General features: G+C 43.2%; 1 protein-coding gene across 2 annotated transcripts in view; it reads left to right on the top strand.

Annotated features, from left to right (window-relative positions):
* PRIMA1 (proline rich membrane anchor 1) overlaps positions 1-13,742 on the top strand; it is a 558,838-nt gene that overhangs the window by 7,683 nt on the left and 537,413 nt on the right. For both annotated transcript variants that reach the window (XM_069208228.1, XM_069208229.1), the window contains exon 2: positions 1,053-1,170. In XM_069208228.1, coding sequence (XP_069064329.1) covers positions 1,081-1,170 — 90 coding nt within the window. In that variant the 5' untranslated portion in view covers positions 1,053-1,080. The remainder of the gene's footprint in view (positions 1-1,052; positions 1,171-13,742) is intronic.

Genomic DNA, 13,742 nt, shown 5'->3' with positions numbered 1-13,742 from the left:
TTTACTTGTACAATTAAAATGTATGGGAAATACCCTAGCAATATTTATATTTATACATCTAGGACATGAATCACATTTACAATTACATCTTGAAATACGTTTTTGACCGTGAAGAATACAAAATAAGTCACAGCGCCCAAAATAAACTGTTCGAAACTAAATAAGTTAGTGAGGAGCTTCTACAATGTTTCACCCCAAAGTGTGTGCGGCCATTAGCATGACACAATGGGTAAAAAAGGACTACAGGGCCAGATTTAGTAAAACAATTTTGCAGTTGCCAACCATTCACAAAATACTACTGAGTTTGTGATCACGAAATGGTGTATTTTTCAATTCGGTAAAGCCTTTTCTAATAACAGAATAGATTTAATAACTAACTCTGAATTCCAAATAGGAAGAAATGTGAAAACAGCACCTCCTCTTATTTCTGATTCGTAATGAGATATACCAATTGTTTGCAACCGCAGTTGCAGTACAAAATTATTGGAACATTATGGGGGCTATGGATAAGGGGGCGGGGTAAGGAGGATCTAGTAGACCACCGCCTGCTCCCCCCTCATGTCTTTTGAATCAGGATTTTTGTATGCAGCACCAGTTCCTTTAAAGAACAGGGGCTGTTTAAAAGAAAAAAAAAATCCTGTTTTTGAATGCTACCAGGACGGTGGTCTGTTGTTCAGTGCAGGCTACCATACATGGTTTCAGCCATTCTCAGTGAGACACAAATAGTGACCTACCTATTTGATATTCAAAGGACAGGCCAATTTTTGACCCTCAGCAACTGAATATATTGTGCCGTGACCTATAGGTCACGTCACAAAAATTATATGGTGTACAATTTATGGCCTTCTTACAATCAATCTGAAGGTGCATCTGGCCTGTGGTCACTTGCAGTCCTGCGACTGGCCTGCAGAGGTAAATGTATTTTGTTTCCCGACATTGTGGTCCCTATTCTACCTCCAGGCATGATTGCACATTTTTCATGGATGATCTTCTGTTGTTTATGATGCACCTGCCTCTGTCACGTGAAGCCTAAGGCCCTTGTTCATGTCTAGTTGGACAGGTTGGAAGACGCCTGCAGTGATGCTGATCAGAGACCTGCTACTCCCCCACTCCCCATGGCCCTCCCTTCTGCTTCAATGGGTCCTTCTCCCTCTCTGGGGACTCATTCAGGTAAGGCCAGGCTGTGAGCCATCTTTCTTCTATTTTTCAGTTTTAAATATGTGTGAACACAGCTGGGATAATTGTGTTTCAATTTGTGCAGAGGGACGGGTTACCAGTGTTGGCAAGAATGCCCACTTAACACTGATCAAGTGAGTCTGCGAGACCAGCTCTATTAAGGTGCTGTTTGAGCAAGACAGCTTTGTGCTTCTAGCTCAGTAGTGCATATAGCGCCAACACACGTACAGAACAATTGGCCTTCCTAGGCACACATCTCAGATGCTTCTTCACCCTTCTATGGTTTCACGACCAGCTCGACGCCCCCCACCAACCGCCTTCTGACCTCGGTCACTCAAAGCAGCACCCGCACTGCAAAGTGCCTTGAAGCGCCGCTAAGCAGACCATGCACACGAATACACAAGGTCTATGTTCCTGCATTTGTTGTAGAGAGTTTAAACATTTTTTTCCAGACACCTGTGCGATAGTGTTTTTCTGCTGTGCGTTGTGTTTCTAGCACCAGCAGGCGTTCGAAGCAATATTTTCATGTTTAATAGCTATTCGGTCGATATTCGTTTTCGAAGTTAAATAGGAGGCCTATAGGTTATTATTTCATTTGATGATGCATTTTTCTAAATCTGGATTTGTTTTATGTTTGATTTTGTTAAATAACTTTGAATGCATTGCACCAGTAATTAGTAGTATTGTTCAGTGGGTTCATGAGACTGCTCCATATGTCTGTGTGTAAACTGCATGTCGTGGGTTCGAGTGCTGGTGGGTTAGCTCAGTCTTTCCTCCTTCCAAGCTTGACAAAATTGACAGATCATTATAACGCCAGCAATTACAGCTTTGAAAACTGAAATGGCAAGTGCAGTGCAAAAACGTAATGTTGTTAAAATTATACATATATTTTAGCACAATCACCAGTACAGCATCAGTGTACTTTCTTTTTTCATAAATAATGTGGTTCACAAACTGGATGCGCGTTAGAAAAAATACAAGCCTCCCGGTTGTGAAAATAATTTGTAAAGAAAATAAGTGCTACCGATGTTTCACATCTGAGTTTGTAGGCCTGGCTTCAGCAGCCTTTGTCCCAATGCACTCTGCAGTTATTTGTTGTGTAAGAAGCAAATCTAGTGTGAAATGAAAATGGTATGGTTTGTGCTTGGGAAAGAATACAAGCCCTTTGTATTGTTGGGGGCCAAGGCCCTCATGCTACTAAAATGACGGACTCTACACCCTTCATGTGTTGCAGGGTTAGGCTGTTGCACAGAATGCAAGGGGTTTTCTTCCGTCGTTGGTCAGTGATGATAAGGAGATCCCAGTTCTTACATTGGCCATGATGGGGCCAACCATTTTTTTGTGATTGCTTGTGTTCGTTTCACATCAATATATAAATGAAAAATATTTTCTTCTGCAGTGGGAATCAACTGTATCCTGGAAAAGGGCTACCTTTTGTCTACCAGTGAAATCATTCTTTATATCCATTGAAAGCAGTAGAGCAAAAGCAAATCAAATTGTGACTATTGTAAACGAGAGATGTGTGTTTCCACAAAAAGATAACGTCTGTGATCGTTTTTAGAAACCGTTGCTATCGATATATCTGTTGAAACCTCCGATTTTAATGACTGAAATGCATTCGACCAAACCGAGATCATGGGCTGATGAGACATACATGAACAGAATTCCAGTGCTACAGGTGTTTAATTATGTTGGGTGGTCGTGGGGCAGGGAGCGGGGGATGTGGGGGCCGAGTTAGAATTTAGAACTGCGATCGAGCAAGTGAAATTCCTCTCTTTTTTTATCTGTGGAACATAATCTGGGTTATTTTCCTGGAGTAAAACCAAGCCCAAATTGGCTTTTATAACAGTGAAGAGCTGGGCAATGTACTTACCTTAATGATAATTGCATTGTTGTGAATGAAAGTCGTTCTGAAAGCAGCTTCCCTGTCTGTCTGCAGCTCCTGCCTGCAGGGTTCTTCTGGCACTCTAGCAGTCAGGCGCCACATAAAGGCGCCAACTGAGCAGCTTGCTTTAATGCACAGTCATGGTTTGGGCAGTTCAGTCCTCTTAATGCAATTACAATTAAGATAATTGCATTGCCCCACCCCTGACTGTTATGGACCACACAAGTATTCCTCGTTCCTCGCATTCCCCCCTGCATAAAATACAAATTATTTGTGTTGGAAGCCATTCTGTCTTCATTTCACTTTTTTTTAAAACATCTGGAGCTGGTTGTTGTGAATTCAGTGAAATTGCCAGAGGTTTTGCATCTGCTTATTGCAGATTAAAACAATATTCCCTCATTCCTCATGCCAATGAGCCCAATTACTGGACAGACATGCGCACTACTCTCAGGTGTTACTTCTTTTTGACCACACCACTGGATATTAATTCTCCAGAGGGAGAAAGAGAGATTAAGAAATTCATTAGCATGCTACTACTGCTTCCCAAACCTTGGATATGGCTGCCTGTCTCTCATGCAGGGAGACAGAGTTGATGGGAAACATCTTAGTTTTGAATTCCCATGCCTGCAACCCCATCTACCCCGTTATTTATGGAGAGGAGTATGGCAGGCACTGGGAAACACATAATTGGTGCCAAGAGGGCCATCAACACACCATCCAGCTGTTAGGAAACTTCTAAGACAGGGTCGGGAGGCTTTACACCCATGAAAACCCCCAGTTCAGCCTCTTTTACATGGCTGCAGCAAGAAGCATAGGAGGCTTCTAGTCAATTTAGATTGTGTCATCACTAATTAGTTTTGGATCACCCATAAGGGCACCCATCACCTTCTTTAATAATCCTGCAAAATAATTTAAATTGACCAAAAACATTGTCTTGTCTGTTATGGTACTTTAATATCATTTGTGATACCCAGTAATGCAAGTATTTTAATGAGATTAGTGAGATGCCTGACTGTCTCTGCCACAGAGAGGCAACGCAGTTGTTTCCCACGAAACCCAAATCTGTGTATTATTACTCATAGGTTGATGCCTTATGCCATTGAGAGAGCACTCACTCACTGTGTCCCCCTTGCAACATCTCAGTAGATTGTCTCCTTCCCATTAAAGAATAAATCTCTATCCTTCTTTAAGAGGTCATTAGACATCCTTAGGCAAGGAGGTAACATGGCCAGCATTAGCACTGGTGGGATCTGGTGTGAATCTTTTCTTTGGCACACCCCCAATTACCTTTTCTCCATTGATTCCCTTCATACTGCCCTCCAACAGTGCCTGTCATCTCTATATAGCCCCTCTCTCACATGCATTTCATATGTTTTAGAGAGTTACTCATACAAGTGTACGGTGTCGGAGCACTTAACATCACACACACATTTTACAGAGAATCATACATGTGTAAATCAATCTATAGACATTTTTAAATAAGACATAAAGGTTACAAGGCATAGGAATCATGCCATCCTCACTAGTAGGCAATATATTTTAAGTGGGTAGCATGAAGAAGCACGCACCCAGGATTTAAAATGTACCACAGTGATTGTGGTTGGCATTACTAAGAATGCATTTCTATAAAAACAAACTCTTTTTAGCAACATTAGCATAATGAAAGACTGCGGAAAAAAACATAAAATTCTAACCTATAATGTGCAGTTTGCATGCAGCTTTTTGATGACAGTTCTTAGGTCATTGTGCTTTATTAGGTTTGTAACTTATGAACTGCAAGTAACAAAAGAATATCTGCGACAAAGGAAATAAATCACTAAGCTATGCACACAAAATACAGTGCTGTGATCTGCAGGGAACATTATATTTGAAGCAGGCATAATAACCATATGCAGTCCTGTTGGACTTGGCCCTCTCTGCAGGACCATTCCCAACCCTTTTCCTTTGTCCTCCTGTTTTCTGAACCCGTTTCTGTGAGCTTTTAGGACTTTGCACCCCAACTTAAGTAGACCCTTAAACATGTCTCAGGTATGGCATTGCAGCCTGTTTGTGCAGTTTTAAACTGCCCTTTCAACCTGGCCAAATGAAAAGTTTTACATGTCCTGGAGGTGAAAAGCTCTTAAATTTGTTTTTCATTACTACAAGGCCTGCCTCTCCCATAGGATAGCATTGGGTTAATTTATCACATTTGATAAGTGATACCTTTAAATTGGGAGCAAGTAGGAATATCGAGTTTGGCATCCAAAGAATTGTAATTTAAAGCCCTCTTTAATGATTAAGTCAGATTACAAATCACAATTCTGAAACTGACACTGTTAGAAAGTTGGCATTTTCTTGTCCTAACAATTTGGTGGTTGCAGTTCATTTCCTGGGCCACATGACTAAGTGTAGCTGATAGTTGGTGTTTGTGTATTGCTCCCAGACAGTGAATCAAAGGAGCTTCAGTGTTGGCACAATGGGCCATTTCAGACTTGATGAGGGGAGGAGCTGTCCCCTACCGCATTTGCACATCACAAAAGCTGTGCCTGAGCACATTCACAAAGGGTCTGACATTAGTCTCTTGTGACCACAACAAGTTGGGACCAGGGCAGGGAGGCAGAACATTCTAAGCGCTTCTGGAGCTGGAATACTGCAGAACCATCTCCTACTTCTAAGTGGCGCCAGGTATAAATATAGGACCCTCAGACCCAACTCCTCAGTACACCTCTGTACCTGTGGAAGACTCACAAGGGCTACTATGCTGCTCTGCTCCAAGAAGAGCTGCTACTAGGCTGCCCTGCTACCTAAGTGAAAGAACTAGACTTGTATCTTGTACCTAGGGCCACAAGAGTGACTCCAAGTGCCAGTAGACTGGCCTCCTTATCAGACCCTCAGAGACAGAAAAGACTCCCACCACCTTGAACCCAGCACCTCAACTCTGTCTGCTGTGAATCTTGTCCCCCAAGTATTGTACCCCAGTCCTGGGCCCTTGGAAGTGGACCTGAAGATACTCTGCCAGCCCAGCTGTGGTTGGAACCAGCACAGCGTGATGCAACTCTGCTTCAGAACTGCAGCAGGGCGACATATCTCAAATGCCAAATCTCACATCACAGCCAGCAGCCTCCTCTGAACTGCCACTAGGTGACCACATCCCCGATGCAGGACTTTGCAACGCAAGCCCTTTGTCGAAGGCATCATAACCCTGCAGATATTTCGGAACACCCAGTGTGTGACACATGCTCGACCAGGACTTCGCATCACAGCCCTGCAGCTTCTTCAGAACAACCAGTGTGTGGCACATCTTTGACACAGGACTTCGCATCAGAAGCCCCTCATCGACAGCATCCTCAGGAATGATGCAAAACTCCCAATTACACCTTCACAACTCCTCGCAACTAGGATTTAAGGAACTTTGTTGACAAGAATAACTTAGTCCCCGTATCTGGTCTGCACTCAGCAGTCAGCCTGAACTTGTGACTTTGTCCCTATCCCGCGTAACCAGGTAACCACAGTTGGTGCTTTGTGCTTGTAGGCACTATTTTACTCAAAACATTGAAATTGCATATCTCAGGTTCCACTGATTAGATTTTTGTTATTTTGGTCACAAATAATTTATTATATCTTACTCTATTTTTCTAAATTGATGTGAGATTTTTCTTGCGTTTTCACTTTATTGATGCTTGAAGTGCTACTTAAATACTTTACCCATCATGTTAGAAATAGGGTCTTAGGTTCACAATCAGGTTACTTCTGTCCATGCAAGAACCCTTACTCTAGTCAGGGCAAAGGAGAAACACACCTGGTTAACCCCCACTCACACCCTTGGTAGCTTGGCACGAGCAGAAAGGCTTAACCCAGAGAAAACGTGTAAAGTATTTAGACCAACACACACAGAAATACAGTAAAACACTACAAAATGACTCAATACCAGGTTAGACAATAGCCAATATTTATCTGAACAAAACAAGAGCAAAACAACAAAAATCCAACATACACAGGCAAAGTTATGAACTTTTAAAGATTAACTTCAATATAGCACTTGGAAACACAAATGCTTCGATTTGGTGATATCACGGCGTCATGACAGAGCTGTTCCCAACAATCAGACGCCTATGGCACCAATCACAGAGTCACACAGACCCCCCAAGTACAATACCTAGTGAAAATGAGGAACAAGACAATGCACGGAGTCAGGGATCTTGGTGTCGCTGGATCCGAGGAGGCGTCGGTTCTGGCGCTGCAGAGAAAAGGAGCGGAGACATCATGAAGAGGTGTCAGGTCCTCGCTATGGAGTGGTGGAGGTGAGGCAGCATTGGTGCGAAGCGCTGGATCCGCGCACTTCCGGCAGAGTCGATATCCAGAGGTTACGATGTGTTGCGGCGACTTCTACTGAGTCGCAGACTTCGGCAAGGCTGCAGCGGTATCGAGCCTGCACGATTGTTGCACTCCAGCTAGGACCACAGCTTCGGTTGCAGGCGGCGTCACGGGATTCGGCAATGGCAACAGTCCAGAGTCGTCTAAAGTCAGTTTCCTTGGATGTTCTTGATTTTCCACAAGCTTCTCCTTTTAAGGGCCCAGGGACTGGATTAAGCACCACTTGGCAGGGCAGGAGTCTCAATAGAGAGTCCAGGTGCTGGCAGAGGAAGTCTTTGATGGCCCTGAGACTTCAGAACAGGGGCAAGCTCATTCAAAGCCCTTGGAGATTCTTCTCAAGCAGGAATATACCACAAAGTACAGTCTTTGTCCCCTTTCACAGGCAGAAGCAGCAACTGCGGGATAGCTCAACAAAGCACAGTCTCAGCACTTCTCCTCAGCTCTTCAGCTCTTCTCCTTAGCAGAGGTTCCTCTTGGTTCCAGAAGGAAATCATGAAGAAATCTAAAGTCTGGGGTTTTTGGTCCAATACGTCTACCCCTTTCTGTCATTGAAGTTGCCCAACTTAAAAAAAAGTCTCTGTTGTTTACAAGATCCTGCCTTGCACTGGCACGGCCCCAGACACACACCAGGGGATTGGAGACTATTGTGTGAGGGCAGGCACAGCCCATTCAGGTGTAAGTGACCACTCCTCCCTCCACTCTAGCCCAGATGGCTCATCAGGATATGCAGGCTATTCCCCAGCTCCCTTTATGTCACTGTCTCGAGGAGATTCACAAACATCCCAACTGTCAGTCTGACTCAGACAGGGAATCCACAAACAGGCAAAGTCACAGAATGGTTAAAGCCAGAAAATGCGTACTTTCTAAAAGTGTCATTTTCAAACTAACAATTTGAAAACCACATTCACTAAAATATGTATTTTTAATTTGTGAGTTCAGAGACCCCAAACGCCACATTTCTATCTGCTCTCAAAGGGAAAATGCACGTTAAGAATATTTAAAGGCAGCCTCCATGTTAACCTATGAGAGAGATAGGCCTCGCAACAATGAAAACCAAAATTGGCAGTATTTCACTGTTAGGACATGTAAAACACATCAGTACATGTCCCACCTTTAACATACACTGCACCCTGCCCATGGGGCTACTCAGGGCCTACCTTAGGGGTGCCTTACGTGTATAGAAAAGGAAGGTTTGGCCCTGGCAAGTGGCTACACTTGCCAAGTAGCATTGGCAGTTTAAAAACTGCACACACAGACACTGCAGTGGGAGGTCTGAGCCATGTTTACAGGGCTACTCATGTCAATGGCACAATCAGTGCTGCAGGCCCACTAGTAGCATTTGCTTTACAGGCCCTAGGCACCTCTAGTGCACTTTACTAGGGACTTAATAGTAAATCAAATATGCCAATCATGGAAAAGCCAATTACACATGTAATTTCACATAGGGAGCACTTTCACTTTAGCACTGGTCATCAGTGGTAAAGTGCCCAGGGTAACAAAAACAGCAAAAACAGAGTCCAACACACAACAACAACCTGGGATGCAGAAGTAAACAGTTAGGGGAGAGCATGCCAAGGTTGGCAGGTCTAAAACATTGCCTCAAAAGTTCAACCTGACTGCTTTTGTGCCAATCTAACAAAAACTTAAGCACAGATTACTTTGGCGTTTATTTGTGTTCCACCTTGACAGAGACTGTGGTTTCTGCTTGAGTTGGTTTTCACTCCCCCTCAACTAGTAACCCAGTGTCCAACAGCTACCTTATGATGAGTCAAAACTGCCACTAGACAAATCTCTGATCTTTCTCCAGCAGGAACATTAATCACCAGTGTTATCTTGACATTTGTACGGTTGCCTGATAACTGCTGCACACACATGCAGCAGGTGCTATTAAATGCATAAGCTATTTCTACACACAGTATTCCCCCTCAAGACATCAGTGCCTGGAGCGGCACTGGTCGCACCTCCCTAAAACTGGCCCTGGAGCTAAATATGCCTTCATGAGAGTTCTCAATAGATAACCAATGAAGCTTTTTTTATAAGAGAATTACGTATTCTGTGCGGTTCTGATAAAGCTACTATATCTGAGTGCGTTGACAGAATAGGCAGGTATGGTATGTGTTGTCATATTACATGCATGTGATATCAAAGATAGAGCTCAGAATTGTATACAGGGATTAAACTGCAGTGCTACATGTATGTGAACATTCTAAACAGCCATAGGTTTGAACAGTAATGCAGGCTTGACTGCAGTTGACAATATGAAGTGGCCACGTATTGGATGGATAGATAAATTGAAGCCTTCATCATCCAGGTTTCTGCAAGAAAGAGAGAGAGAAGGTAAAAACTGAAAGGGCATTGAGAATGCACTCCTTTCTCAACACTGAATTGCTTCAAAAGAAGGATGCAGCAAATCTCAGCAACCAATTTTAGATTGACCCACATTGCTAGAGAAACAAGCCACATGTTGTGAATATATATATAGATATCTTTATACACACATATTGGATCTATTGAGCATGAACTGAGCAACAAAGCAGCAGCGCCCTGTTCAGGCGAGAGCATTACATTACAAGTGGGTGCTGCAGAGAGACAAATTAGGTTGACTGGGAAGAGAACATGGGGACTTGGTGGTACATGGGGACAGGCTGGCAGAGGCATTTGAGGAGATGGCTGAAACTGGCTTGGGGGAGGGGGTTGCATCAGGTATAGTGGCAGAGAGGGGCTATGATATGACAATTGTTGCTTGAAAGAGTATGCTTTCAGTTCTTCAGCATATTCACTAAGTAGAAAATCAACCACAAGGAGAGAATGTTCCTTATTCATTTGAGTGTGCATTTCATTAGTTCTTGGAAAAATGCATATTGCATAATGCATTTGTTTCTAGGCAGGGAACCAATATACCCCCATGAGGATATCCGATGGGGAAATAAAATTGATCATTATGAGAGGTCTGGAATCTCCACCTCCTACGCTTGTAAGTGTCACTCTGAGGCACCAAGTGCCAAAGCTGGGTATATTAATACAACTGCTACAGAAATGCATATTCACATTTAAACCATTATCCTTCACAAGTAGACGTATAACAATGTCTAGGGCAAAATCTGTTACGTAGAGTGATATCCTCCCAATAAAAAGTAGCACATGAGTGTGTCAGCTCTTCTCACAGAGTGTTTTTTAACAGTGGTAACATTGTGGCCAAGGAGATTGAGAGACTGTGAGCATTTGATCTTCAGAACGAAAGGCTCTGCTTAGGACTCTACCTGGTGGGCAACTGACCTCGGCCCTCACCTTACCTCACCTCGCATGCAAGAAAACTTGGAGTCCCCCATGAATGATAAACTCTAAATGAAATCCCAAGTAAGTGCAGTGGTCTCCACTTTCTTCCACATCCTTTGGATCCTGTGAAAAATCTTCAATGGCTACCAGAGAACACTCAAAAATGGTTACACAAACCCTGATTACCAGCAGATTTGACTATAGCAACATACTCCAAGCAGGAATCACTAAGAAGTTCCTGAACAGTCTCCAAACCACTCAAAACACACAGCAGGGCTCATACTCAACTTATCTTGTCGTACTCATATCACCCATGCCTCAGAGAACTGCACTGGCTGCCAATCCACAAACACAACCAGTTCAAACTGCTCACACACATACAAGGCACTAACCAACACTGGCCCTACCTAAACTAACAGCTTTATACACTTCCACACACCTCCCATGCAGCTCTGCTCAGCCAGACTCTCATTAGGATGCATACCCCACATGCACAACACCACAGCCAGAGTCCGCACCTTCTCTTATATCTCCCCCAAACCATGGAACTACCTCCCTTACCACATCAAAACCTCCCTATTGCTTCTTGAGTTTCACAAGAAGCTAAAAACCTGACTCTTCAAATAACCTCACCAACAAAAGAGCTGCCTAACCCACCTGCAAAGCACCTCAATACCCTCATGGGGGATTGGCACACTGTACACATAACATAGCTGTGATAAATAGACAGGGGCATAGCTATCAATGGTGCAGTAGGGTCCTACTGAACCCTGGTTACTGCTGTATTTTGCTACCCATAAAACTGTTTTGTTGGCTGCGCTATGGCCCTTAGCCGCTTGCTATTCCACTGTAAACACAAGGGATAGAGGTAACAAGAGACAGGAGAAATCACCCAACAATGCATTTATATACCCATCAACGAATCCACCCACTCCATCTATCTATCCACGTACAAGCATCCATCCGCCTGTGTGTGTATGCATGCTTATGTGTACACTTGTAAGATGTGCACATCTGTGTCATCTGTTTACAAAGTTAGCTATGTCTGTATTAACTTTGAGTACACGGAAACCTATACATACGTTTGTCACTATATCTGTCAGTGTTTCTGTTTAATTAAATGTATCAATCGTGCTAAGTGAGCTAGGTTTCTAGTGCCTTTCATAGTCTATGGATGCTTATATATTGTCAATTCACCAAAATGCCAAGGGTTGCGAGTGACATCACACACCCCTTGACCTTCACTTTCACTCAAACACACACATACTTACACATACACACAAATTCACACTTACATACACTCTTTGTCACATAAACACACTATAACCTGCAAGCACGCACACAACATACATTTAAAAGCATTTTCTACGTACCCCAACTGCCGTGCCATGGAAGGGCTTACTCCCGATAATTGTACTACATTTGTATTTCACTAATGGTGAAAAATATATTATTATTCACTATTACTGTAATAAAAAAGCGACAGAAAGCAAAGAGTGTGGAGCCCCAACTGACGTCCGTAATGATGACGTCAGGAACACAGATGCCTCTGTGTTCCTAGCACTGAATTTGCCACCTCTAAGGTTAGGGGTCGGAAAGGGAGTACCAGGGTTCGCAAAGGGCAAGTCAGGGGTCACAGTCGCTACCCCTGGCGACCTCTAAATGAATGCCAACATATGGGCTCAGGCATTGTCATTACGTTATGACACCCTGCTTTATGGCGTTGCTGCTTTACGAGGCCTGGTAATTATGCTTTCATTCTCTTCATTGTCCCCTGGGGTTTCTAAGCAGTGTCATTGCACGAGCTGGAAGTGCTTAGCCCAGATTGCATGTGGCCGCTATTCTGATGCACACATCTTTTGTGCACTGTACGTTCTCCCCCTTGAAAATTAACTCAACAATGCAGACATGCAGCCTTTAATACGAGGCGACCTACTGTTTTCTTGTGACATGCATTAATCCTTATAATGCCTATAAAATAAGGCCAATATTGATTGAAAGTAAACGCAGTGCTGCAGCTAAGCTGCTGACTGCATTGGGGAGCCCTCAAAATAAAGATAGCAGGGTGGGTCAGAATAATTGATACAGAAATGTATATATGCACGATTCACCTTATTGATTTTATCCCATCATCCGAGATATAAATGACAATCTGTACAGGAAGGTATCATCTGATAATCACAATGCAAATCCCAAGAGACTGATCAGGATTACTTTTGGCCTTTGAAATAACATGTAGAGCCATGTCTGACACACCCATTCTCTGATACAGTGAGGTGGAAACTCACCCCCCACCTTTACTAATCGTGCCGGTATCATTTACCCCTATGCATCTGTCATATAGTCTGTCTCGTTGTTCATAGGTTAAGAGTGGACGCGGTAGAGGTATCTGCTGGGATGGACTCCGTTAATATCATCCTCTGACTGTCATTATTAGATGCCAAGAAGTGGCAGTTGTAGGTTGCTGTATTGTGCATGTTTGTATCCCTTTCTCTGTCTATCGTATACTGTTCATTTTACTTTGTATCGTCTTAATTGCAATGAAATCAATTTTGCTTCGATACCTAGAAGCAATTACGTTCTGCAGTCTCTGCCGTACAAGGAAAATAAAAGTAAATATATTTAGTTCATTATCGGTAGTACTGCACATTTCCTAGGCCATCAAGAATGATGCGCTTCCATTAATCTCCCCAAACTGCACAGCCATCATGTGGGTTGGCCTCTGCCTTCTGCCTCGAGCCCATTAGGTGACAAATTACAAATCGTTTTTATACAGAGCACTTCATAATTAAAAGACATTGGTTTGTTTTAATCACAACAACAACTTCCATACTTTATTTTAACCCCTTAGCTGCTGGGCATTTTCCCCTACCAGTGCTCAACCCTTTTTTGGCTATTTGGGGTAGTTCGCACTTAGGCCTTCATAAATGTTTGTCCATATGAAGCTATCCACGCCAAATGTGCGTACTTTTTTCCAACATCCTAGGGATTCTAACGCTACCCAGAGGTTTTGGGTTCCCCTGGAGGAGACCAAGAAATTAGCCAAAATACA

The sequence above is a fragment of the Pleurodeles waltl genome, chromosome 9, assembly GCF_031143425.1.
Source record: "Pleurodeles waltl isolate 20211129_DDA chromosome 9, aPleWal1.hap1.20221129, whole genome shotgun sequence".
NCBI classification, from domain to species: Eukaryota; Metazoa; Chordata; class Amphibia; order Caudata; family Salamandridae; genus Pleurodeles; species Pleurodeles waltl.
The sequence above is the reverse complement of the archived record's forward strand: the minus strand, read 5'-3'. Positions and strand labels throughout refer to the sequence as shown.